The sequence below is a fragment of the Symsagittifera roscoffensis genome, chromosome 1 (assembly GCF_963678635.1).
Source record: "Symsagittifera roscoffensis chromosome 1, txSymRosc1.1, whole genome shotgun sequence".
NCBI classification, from domain to species: Eukaryota; Metazoa; Xenacoelomorpha; order Acoela; family Convolutidae; genus Symsagittifera; species Symsagittifera roscoffensis.
The window spans coordinates 55,654,036-55,665,978 of NC_087062.1; the positions used below are offsets into that span (position 1 = coordinate 55,654,036).

At 34.1% G+C, this 11,943-nt stretch overlaps 1 protein-coding gene across 2 annotated transcripts in view; it reads right to left on the reverse strand.

The window, feature by feature from the left end:
* The window catches only part of LOC134856819 (gamma-aminobutyric acid receptor subunit delta-like), a 106,536-nt gene extending 102,032 nt beyond the window's left edge, over nt 1-4,504 (reverse strand). For both annotated transcript variants that reach the window (XM_063873102.1, XM_063873101.1), the window contains exons 1-2: nt 3,626-4,504; nt 2,871-3,060 (exon numbers count right to left, since the gene is read on the reverse strand). In XM_063873102.1, the coding sequence (XP_063729172.1) occupies nt 2,871-3,060; nt 3,626-3,969 (534 nt within the window). In that variant the 5' untranslated portion in view covers nt 3,970-4,504. The remainder of the gene's footprint in view (nt 1-2,870; nt 3,061-3,625) is intronic.
* Between the last annotated feature and the right edge of the window lie 7,439 nt (nt 4,505-11,943).

Here is an 11,943-nt window from a genome sequence, read left to right on the forward strand (position 1 = left end):
AACTTTGATCTTGGCAATCCAAAACTTGTAGTTAATCAAATTTTTTTGCCTTGCTCAATTAATTTCGACTATTTGAGACTAGTTGAAGGGCAAAAAGAGCTTTCGGGGTTTTGCATGAGTAACTCATACTAGATGATAATATATCAATTAGAACTCAACATGGTGTGTGAGGGATGATTTGCCAAAATGAGGCAAAATTTCCCGGCAAAATATTTTGAGAAATCGCTCAAATGATATGAAGACAAATTATTTGTTCGAGATTTTAAAGAAAACCAAAAAAAAATATATAAAGGTTAATTTTTTATTACGATCAATTTTACAAAAAAAAACAAACAAACATTTGGCGGCTGAGGGATTGAAGTTGGAATCGTTAAGTTCCCAAATGGGTGTGTTTTCACTAGCCTTACTGCGGCTACTAACTTCTCGTTCAATTTATAATAGTTTAAAGACGCGAATTAATTGTGCGTTGCGAGTTCTCCCGCACTTACAATCTCTCATAATTGAAATGAGGCAAACTAAGGCGTCATAGTAATTCCGTATACAACTCAAAATTTACCACCTTATATTCAAAATATGTCATTCCAAAAATTGTAGTTTGTCTCCATACCAGTAAAAGGTCAGTGGAAGCCTTCTGGGCTTTGCCCTGATATAAGAACAATCTTGTTGTTCCGACCATTTGAAAAATGGGCAGAAACCTTGTATTTGGGTGTTTTAGTTTTTTTTTTTCCACGCAAAATCAGCTACCACAAAAAATCATCGGAGAAAGTCGAGTGATACAAAATAATAAATCCCTAACAGTTGTAAATCGAACGGCATTAAAAATTTTAAAACTTTTTTCCCAGTGTCGAGAAAAACCGGTTTGAAATTTTTGGTTTTTCGTCTTAATTCGAGCGAATAAAACGAGCGAGCTGTCTCACAATAGCTTTTTTTAATGGCTGAAAATCTTATAATAGCTCATTCAAAACGTAAAAACCTAATTTTACTCGAGTAACAGTAGTTTGTTTTTGGGTATTTTATTGCTTTTTTGTAATCAAAATTTCAAAATTTCAAAAAAACTGCAAAAAATTTGAAAAAATTTTGAATTTTTTTTTGTTTTTCAAAGCAATTTTTTCTACAAATGAGTGTCTAATATGCCTAATTTCTACTTTTTGGCTCAGCTCTTTTTATCACACCACGCCAAAAAAACGACACTAATTTAAAAAAAAAAATTGTTGTATTTGATTAAAACTATGGTCTTTCGCAGTTACCGGCTATCCTTGTTATTATTAAGATATAATTGATGCTACAATATTTTTTAGAGGTAATCATGTTAGCCTTAAAACTTGTTTTTTTTTTGTTTTTGATATTTTAGGAAAATTGATATTTTCTTAAAAGCTAACTATGGTAATAAGATAATTAGCCTCTCAATTCGGGGTCAATTTAGAATCTATTCCATTTACTTTACAAAGCGAGTACCAAGTGTAAACAAAAATAAGCCATTGCCAAGAAAATGTGTCAAAAAATTTGGATTTATTTTTGTATATAGCATCAAAGAGAACAAATATTTGATAGTTTATGAAAAAAATATTTAGGGTCAGGCAAACTTAAACCATTTTCAAAGAAAAATCAAAAATTTTGGATTATTTAAGTTCTCCAAACGTTGTATAACTCAAAGAAAAATTTGCTCCCGAAATGTTGCTAGATTTTTGGAGAATTTTCAAAGTAGACTATACTTTCAGACATGTCACCAACATCAATTTCAACAACTCAAAGCCCCCTTAGCAATTTACTAAGAAAAAATCGGGACCATTGATCTGTGAGATTGCGTCACTTTGCTATTTATTGAAATGTACCTTGATAAATTATACAAGCAAAAATTATAGTTGCCATCGCGGATCCACTTCTAGGAAAATTAGCCAGGGTGGCAACATAAGCCTGCTTTGAAGCTTTTGATTTATAGGACCATTTATGAAGTAGAAAACGACTTCGGAGCTATTTCATTCCTGAAAACTTAAGTTTATCGAGTCGCGAATCAGTTCTTGATCAAAGATAGTTTTATCTCAAAATCCAAAGTACTTGCGAAATCTACCTGGTTTTCGGGGGCGTTTAGGTATATTTAGAAGCATAAAAGGATAGAATTTATGGTAGCAACAATAACAAATCGGGGCCTTAAATTTGCTTTTATCGCATTTTATTGACTCTGCCGATATGCGTTAATGCAACAATGATCTTTTTATAGTGAATGAAACACGAAAGGTGTTGCTTGTTCATATTTGAGGCAGTAAAAGGGCTCTATTTTCAAACAGTTCATTAATTCGGCTGAAGGTATGAGCGATGTTTTAAACCTACAGAGATCATATTTGAAATTTAATCGACCCCCATGAAGGAAAAACCCGTAAAACAGCTTTTGATCATTTCAGAGGGTAAAAAATAATTCAATGGTTATATTCAGTTCAAGTGATTACAAACAATCGAGTCGCCCATAATTTTTCTTTTTAATTCTGGGTCATAAACCATTCATTACACAATAGATTAACTTTGAGGTCGAAATAGATGTGATCAGCCTTTGCTACAAATCAGCTCCACGGGCTAAGGTTTTACGACACTAAGGATTGTCAAAAACAAACACGACAGGGAGGGATCTAATACTTTCTTGAGGCGGGCGCGGGTGACTTTCATAAGGTGGACTATTTTCTCGGTCGAACAAATTGATTTTCTAGCTTTCTAAAGACTCTACTTAGCCGAAAACTTCTGCGTATGCCATGTTTGGGTTTCGTAAAAGTTTTGACCGAAGCGTTGTGCATTTTTAACCTCCCCCAAAAAATAGTTTTTAGTTCCGTCAAGAGTTTTTGCGGTAAAAACAGCCACTGAAGTTTGGCGTGTTCACTAACCTTTCGGTTAAAAGACACGGTGCCATCGTTGGAGATTTCCATGAACTGCGCGTTGCGATCAAAAGTCACCGCCTTGACCAGGTAGAAATAGCTGTCGGGGTACCAGAATTTTTCAGATGTTATTCCTGGTAGCTTCACAGTGTTGAAAGGCGACCGCCATTTCGGCTCGTACTTTGGCATCCCCACGTATCTAACAACATGGATCCTATATTTGAAAGTGAGTCAGACTCGGGCAATGTTTTCGTCATTTCAATTAGGGGCGGATGTTGGATTTTTTTCGAGGGGGTTTTTCAAAAAAAATCTCGAAAATTTCGTAGACATTTTATTTTTTTAGATCAATCAAATTGGTTTTCCTAGCGCTCCCAGAACGCATTTTGGTAAAACTTTCTGCCCCTCAGGCAATTTTTTGACGAAGAAAGCTAAAAAAGGCGTTTATAGGCCCTTTTTGGAAACTGTTGACCAAAAAATTGTTTTTTTTTTCGGTGCGCGCTACCCACTCAAAATTAGTATAAATTTTAGATTCAGTCAGCCAAAAAACGATATCTCAAAACAATACAAAGCGTCCCTTTGGGTCGACAGAGGTCCCTAAATCCGCTACTGATTTCCATATTGAATGAAGCCTCAAATGTTACAATGCACAAACTCATGATTTTTCAACAATTTACCTAATGATTCATAAAAAATTTAATGTGCATTTGAAGCTAAATTTCCAGCTTTGAAGCTAAGTTTATAATGATTTTTTTGAAGTTCTCTACCTGGAGTCACGCCAGTTTTCAATCATGTAAAAATCCAGAGTAACGTCGCTGGAAACATCGCGAAGACTTTCCAGGTACAACATGACGTTCACAGACACCGGCCGATTGTTCCCGTCAGCAGGCAAAGATTTCACGGCCCATCTGGCAAACATGGACTCGTCATCGGCACTTAGGTTATAGCCGAACTCTGGCAAGTCGTTTTCTAACGAGGCCCGAGTCGTTTCACCATTTATATCGCCGATTGATAAGCTCTCAGCAAAAAGTGAAGTTCCAGAACGCCATTTGATGTTTTTTATTTGCGTTATAAACAAAACAAAAGACAACAAACTTCCAGCTGAGCTCATTATTATTTTTGATTAGTGTGACTCTTCTTAAGACGAAAAGTTATAATTTGAAGGTGTGTTTTCTATAAGTAATTGGTTTTGAACAGATTACAATCACTTGTCTTTAGAAAAGTATAAAACAAATGACAATGTCCAACTGTAACTGCAGAGTATTCGAATGCTAAAAAATGACAGCAAGCACAATAATGATGGAATTGGTAGGTACTTCATATTTATAAAGCATTTGTGTAATTTTTCAATGAATAATGTTTGCTTAAATGATTTATCGACTATGCCGGTGAAAGGAATCGAAATTATACCAAGCCTCTGGTAAATGCCAAAAAGGATCGTCCATAATTTCCGCTGGATGAATTCCTAATGCGCCTATCTGATTGGCTGAAAATGGGATTAATTCAACAATTTTGTCTATTTTCAGGTGTTTCTATATGTACAAAGCAGAGCAGAAGAGGCACAAATTATGCGTCGATGAACTATTAAAAGTAAAATAATAAAAATATTTTATCGATGTCGGTGAATAAAAGCCACTTTTACCACAGATCTGTTTTATGGCCTATAATTATTAACTTTGAAGAGCTCTTCATCGTTTAATCACAAACGCTTGGTCAAAAAAGGTGGCCCATTTGCCGACAAAGATCGTAATTTCACGTGTGCTACAATAACAAACAAAACATTTTTTAGTGAATTCTAAAACATTTTTAACTGTAATTTTATACTTACTTAGAGCATAGTATGGTAGGCCATAGTATGGTAGGTCATAGTATGGTATCAGGATAAAGAACTATAAACCGAAATATGAAAAAACTTGACGGGTTAAACTAAGATGGGGGGGGGGGGGTTAATCGATTGTAATGGATTTTTTCGAGAGGTTAGTCATGAAATAGACAACTTTTTTTTCAAAGTTATCGCATTTCCTGTTTAGTGCAGTTGCTACGTATTAGGTTTTTAGGCTTCAGAAAATGTTGCATTTCACTTTTCAATCTTTATAATTTGGTCTTATATACCCCGTTTACTCCTTCCCTGTTTACCCCCCCCCCCCCCCTCCCGTTTTTCTCCCTGTTTGCAACCCCCCCGGTTTTCCTTCCTGTTTACCCTTAACCCCCCCGGTTTTCCTCCCTGTTTACATCCCCCCGTTTAAGCAAATTTTTGTAAATGCTCCGATTTGAAAGTTTTTTATTGTTCTGACTTTCGAAGAAAACGGAATATTTATGGCTGGCAAGTTTTTTTATTCAGTCAATTTTTGGCAATCAAAATAGTTTTGAACAAAAAAAATTTATACGCCATAGAAGATATTGACTCTCCGATATCAAATGTATTTTAGAAGATATTTAACCTCGTAAATCAAATTAACCAAGTTCTGGTAGTTTGATAATTGCCAATTTGGCCATTGAGGTTATCGATGGCGTCACTCACGATGAAGGAAACGAGTGTTAAACATTTTTGCTCATTCATTTTCAGCCAATCATAATTGAGCATTCAATAACCCCAAAAAATCGCAAAAATCTCAAAGTAAGCAAATACTTTCAAGCCCTTTATTTTAATACTGATCGATTAAGAAAATAGCAGATTGCAGATACATTTGTTTTCAAGCCTTGGCAGATCAAAGAAACATTGCACAAAAAACTCAATTTTTCACAATTAGGCGATTTTGAAAATTTGAAAACAAAACGCTAATATTATTGATTTTGTGCAGACTGTGCTTGCTTTATTTCTAGTTCTACTAATTTTTATTTTCTTTCACTGCAAAAACCATTCAGCAAATAGGAATAGGAGCTTCTAATGATTCATCATGAGAATAACCCCCGAGGCTAGCTAATTGATCGTGTTATTTTTGTACGACTCAATTTATCTCATTTCTTTGATATTGTCCAAAAGTTTTTCTTTTTCCAACTTTTTTTCGCAAAAAGTACTTGATATGGATTAAGGGTAGACGGTACATTCAGGGCTTTGTTCTGATATACGAGCAGTTTTGTTACTGTTTAGAGCTGTTTCATTTATTGTAAAGGGAAAATCATTACTTTCAAATATCTCTATTATAAGCAACATTTCCTGTAGATATATTTAAAAGCCCGATAAATGAATTAGCTGATCCCTTGAAAACGCCTTGAATAGCGAATGAACTAAACCAACCCTTGCCTTATAATTAATGTGATTTTGAACGCATGAAAAAGGTAGCCTGTGGGTGAGCAAGTAGCAGAGAACATTTTTTTCTCTAACTATAATATAAAAAGTAATGCAAATTTGAAAAAAAAAGATAAATATTTGATAACTGAACAACTTTTGCCGGTTGCAGGACAAGTAGCCCAAAAATGTTCAGATTACAATGATTTCTGTGAATAAATTCTAAAACAGGGAAAAAACAATAAAAAAATTTAAAAATGAGCTTTTAATCATTATTTTAATAATCAAGAATTGCAGTAAAAACAAACTAATGTCATCAAGTGTTGTAAAGTTTTGTCAAAAAATTGGAAAACTTTGATTTTTGATCTTTTAAAACTTTTTTTGGTTCCAAATATCTTCTTAGCTAGTTACACGACATGATTTTGAAAAAAAAAATTAGAATGTGAAAATGCGCAGAGCAAGCTGCTGATAAAATTGGAATTCGAATTGCAGCTATTACATATAAATTTTAAAGAAAAGCAATGTGATTTATCATTCAACTATGTTTGATTTTTTTTTGGGGGGGGGGGGGTTCGAAAGATGAACAAATGTTCAAAAAACTGAACCCTGAATTTTTATCGTGCGTGAACGTAAAGTGGAGCAGTTTTAGAATTTTTTAAAAAAAGATAGAAATTAAAGGAAATTTTAAACAAACTGTTATGAGGTTTTTTACCTAGAACGTTGAGTAAAGAATTGAAGCTTCAAAGTGAAGTAATTGGCATCTAATAACGAAGGATCAATTGAACAAGCTCACCTCCCATTTCCGCGTGCGGGTAGATAGCTCAATAAATACTTGAAGTATGTTTATAATCACTTGAAGTTTCTTTTTGAATTTGGTTGAAATCATGCGCTAGGTTTTCCAAAGAATGAGGAATATAAAAATCACAATATTTTTCAAAAAATAGTTTCAGAGTAAAAAAACCAATTGGTCATATATTCAGTCGGCTTTTTTAAAAATAATTAGAAATTTAGCAAAAACGTACATTTTAATGGTTTTGAAGGGGAAAATTTCTGGAACTGAGATACGAAATTAGAGAGCAATTAGCCCTGGTAGTTTGCTTTCTTTGAGACAATGATCGCCCGAACATAGAAAAAATAGAAAAGTATTAGAATTACATAAAAAAGTATTAAATAAAAAGTATTAAATAACAAAAGTATGAAAAGTATTACATAGAAAAGTATTACAAAAAAAGTATTAAATAAAAAAAGTATGAAAAGTATTACATAAAAAACGTCAGTCTATCACTGGAAAGTTATAAGAGATTAACTCCTCAAAATTGGTAAACTTAGAAAATTTTGAAAACACAACAACTGAACAAATAGAAATAACGGGTGAAACGTTTTTGTTCCGACTTTCGATACGAAAGTAACGGAATATTTGTGCTCGGGGTGGGTTTTTTTTTTTCTTCAGACAAACTTCGACTTTTTAACTAGCCATTTTTGACGGAATTTTTAAATATCATTCAAAAAGTATTGTTGTCTTGAGCTTAAATTTGAAAAGATATTTCACCTGTGATCATTTTTCGTAAAGTTATGGGGGTTTAAAGATTGCCAATTTGGCCAATTTGGGACAATTAACGCGCGATATATTTCGCACTATTAACGCGTAAGCGGAGATTTAATCCGTCTTAGAAATTGTTCCAAATTGGTTGGAAGAAGGTTATTTGCCATAATTGATTTGTGCCAAGGAGCGAAATCTATCCTTTTGTACTTTATATGGCGTGTGGGGGGGATGATTTTGTTTTAAAAAAATTCAAATTTTAGAAAAAAAAAATTTCATTTTATTTTATTACATTTTATTTTTATAGGTTATTACTGCTCCTTAAACGTTCAAAGGCAATCGGAACATTCAGGGCTTCGCCCTGATACGAGCAGTCTTGTTTAAATTTCAATCTCATTGGATTTTTTTTCAATTGAGTCTTACAAAAATTTGTCTAGAAAAAGCACATTAAGCACGAATATTCCGTCAATTTTTCCGCAAAAGAAAAAAGATTTTTTTTTGTATTCAACTTCAGAAGTCAATTTGGAATAGTTTGCGGCCCCTGATTTCTCGAAAAGATGCACTTATAAATTGTTTTGTATGTTCAGTAGTAGCTCCGCAAAATATTGCCACCAACCAAAGAATATAATTAAAATTAGACAATTTTGAGCAAAAAAGCTTACCTATGAAAGTTGAAATTTAACCACGATTTTCTCATTTAAGAACGGTTAGAGTAGCAATAAATCAGACGGGGAGTGGCTCTTTGCGTTCTCAATTAGTGCAACAAACAGAGTGTTTGAGTCTTCACATTTCACATTTTGATTTTAGTATATAATAATCTGGTAACCAGTTTAAATGATTGTTTAAAAATTTACTGATGCTTACCATCGTATACGTATAACAATCAGTATAAATATATAGATGTGGAGTTATGGTATGACAGTTCATAGTCATTTTTCCTCATCTTTAGGTCTTCTCTTGTTTTACCGCTAATAATGTGTGGTTTAGTTTTCTGCGTTGATCTGCGTCAAAACACTGAACTAGTTTTTTGGTACCTGGTTTTTAACTGCAGATGTCAATGTCATCAGCCAAAAAAACCATACCAATAATTCTTGGCACTGAGATAACTTTGTTTTTGGCTTCAAATTTGTTTTTGGATGAAGGAGGTGTTTGGATTCAATACTCGATGGAAAACTTTTTTAAGATCTCAGCTTTGAGACTCTGCAAACGTTCTTTGAAGGACTAAAAATTGACGGGAACTCAAAATCCTGCCCTACTCCAGGGTTAAATTCCAGGTGGTCGGATTGTTTTTTAATCACCTATTAAAACACTAAAATAATCTAATAAAGACGCGTGCTTAGAAACTTAGACAGATTTATGATGACACTAAAATAGCCAATCAAAGACACGCGCTTAGAAAGCTTAGACGAGCCATTAAAAACTGTCAAAAACGCACTTTGAAGACTGAATTTGAGCATTTTGCACATCGATTGAGCTGATTTAACCAGGATCAAGTTTGCATTAAATTTCATGAGAAAAAGTGTATTTTACTTTACAAACATAATCATAAAAATTATTTGGAAAAATGGTCTGCTTTTTGGTGTCAATGTTTGCAAAGCTATCTGCTTACTGCTATTTTAGGCACTTTATTTGAGGCACTTTATTTGAGGCACTTTAATGTACAGCGCGAACAATCAGGGTTCTTGTTTTGATATAAGTAGGCCTAATTACATTGGGGTCTTTTCTGTTGTATGGCCCAAAAGATGTTTCGTTTTGGTTATTTTGAAAGTTTGATCTTCAGGCTCGAATTTGATTAGGTGGGTTTCAGATCAGTGAAAAGAAACCTCAGCCCAGTAAGCTTCTGTTTTCAATAAAAACAGAAGCTTAAGAAACAGTTTGATAATTTAGGCCGTATAACAGAAAAAACTTTTAGGTTGCATGCTTTCTGCTTTGAAGCCAAGTTTTTTAAATAATAGTTATGAAGAAAGAATACAGAGAGAAAAATGGGAACCAGGAAGTTGGACAACCGTAAAAACGGAATTAAGACAATAACTTTTTATGAATTTGGACAATATATACTGGCAGGGGCGGATTTAGGGGGGGGGCGAGGGGGGCGGACGCTCCCCCCTCAGGGATTCGACCCCCTGCCGACGCAAAGGGTCCCCCCTTTGATACTTTTTCAGAAATCCATTTTTGGCCGACCGAACTTAAATTTTTTCTAAGGCGCCTTGGGCGCCAATATATACTAACTTTGAGGGGGAGCGCGCGCCTAAAAAAACGCGATTTTTTTGTCAAAATTTTTCAAAAAGTGCCCAAAAACGGCTTTTTTGACTATTTTTTCAAAAATTTGCCTGCGGAGCACAAAATTTTGCCAAAATAGGGGCAAAACAGTGCTTTGGGAAAAATCAATTTGTTTGACCTAAAAAAAAAGGTCGTCAAAATTTTGGAAAATTTTTTGAAAATCCGCCCCCCCTCGAGAAAATCCTAGATCCGCCCCTGTATACTGGGCTTACAAAACTTTTTGTTAAGAATGAAGTTACACAAAAACAAAAGGAATATATGATTACAGAATTGATCAAAAATTATATTACAAGTTAATTTTAGAACAAAAAATCGAAAAAGTAAATTACACTTTTGAAATTCGTAAATTATACAACTGTGACATTAATAACCAGATTTGTGCCTGATTTGTGTTTGGAAAATTAGTATCAAACAAAATGCTTGCCTTATCTAATTCATTGTTAACGCTTTAATAGCAGTGCAAGAACACTTAAGCCTCAGTTTTTTTTTGAAATTGAGAAAACGACCCAAAAAATTGGATGAAACATTTGTGATCTATACACAAAGGTCGGAAATTGGTGTTCTTAGCTTTTAGCGTGTAATACAGGATGCGATATTATTGTCTAATTGATCAATTTTACCATAAAACACTCAACAAATTTTTCAAACAAACCATTGAAGCATTAAAGAAACTTTGGACGAACGGATGCAATGAGTTCAGTAAGGCCACAACTATCTTGTAAAGGTTTCTGCCAAGTTTCTTCTTATGTGGATACTCTTCGCTCTTCGCCATTGTCCGATACTAAGTTATCCAATCAACGTTTAGCAATTTGATTTCATCCTGAAACTTTTCGATGAGCTTCCGATAATTGCGATGAAACTTCGATGCTTTGAACTCATTTGCAAAACAAAGTTGCTAGTCTGCAAAAACTCTATTGTTGGTTCTCGAACGCCCAGTTGGCTATGTTGGTGACAAAATTTGCTGGCAAAATTATGTCAAGTTTATTAACACAAACAAAAGGATGTTTTAGTGAACTGTCTCAGGGCATGTCTTCATGAGAGTTTTCAAAGCCTTGAAAACGTCACTTACTTCTAAGAAAGAGCTATTTAGTGGCAATCGGAATGAATCAAAGCTCTGTAGATCAAACGTGTATATGCTCGGGTTTCCAGTAGCCCATATGTGACAGCCGACGCTTTGACACGTCTTAAAGTTGCGGTATTGGATTTGAACGATTTCGGAAATTCAAAGAAACGCTCTTCTAGCACTCTGTTTAAATTACTGGTTTCTCGTTTGGTATAATATTTTATCGAAACATGTCGAAAGTAGAATATATAATTATTCAACCTTTTCTGGAAGCAATGCATAAACAATTGAGATCAAAAACGCCCAAATTGATACATGAAGAGTAAAATCTCAAAACCACTTTTGGGAACTGTCTCAAAATTGCCATCTCCAAAGATTCAGCCTTCAAACAGCGGTAAAAACGTTTAATCGTTTCGTGTAATCCAGTGCTAAATTTCGACACGTAAAATTAAACTAAACAATTTGGTCTCTGCTTTATGAGCCAGTTTTCCTGCTTTATTGCTGCATTGTTGTTGTTGACTGAAGAGAATCAGACAACTGTTCCGAAAAAGTTGATGCTTAACTAGTGAAACTTATAACTCTTTATAGGTCTTTGGATGGAGAGAGAATTGCTTGACAGGGTGGCTAATCTGCAATAACTGCTCGAGCCATAAAACTGTTTTGAGTAACCATTTCTCAAAAGCAGTTGGATTCGGTAAGTGATTATAATTTCTGCAAAAGTTGGTCGCGGGTGAAATTTTCTTTAATCTCTTTTTTAATTTGTACTCAAGACGTCAATAACCTTAAGATAAATGAAAAAATTCGTTCGAAAGTGGTTATTTAAAAGTTGAAACTGTTCTGAACAAAAAACCAAATAGAGCACAAAATTTCTTTGAAAGTATTAGAAACCACACATTTTCCCGGCTTTCTTAAACTAAGAATGGACATTTTCAAAAGTATCCACGCAAAAACTGCATTGTAATGGTCTTACATC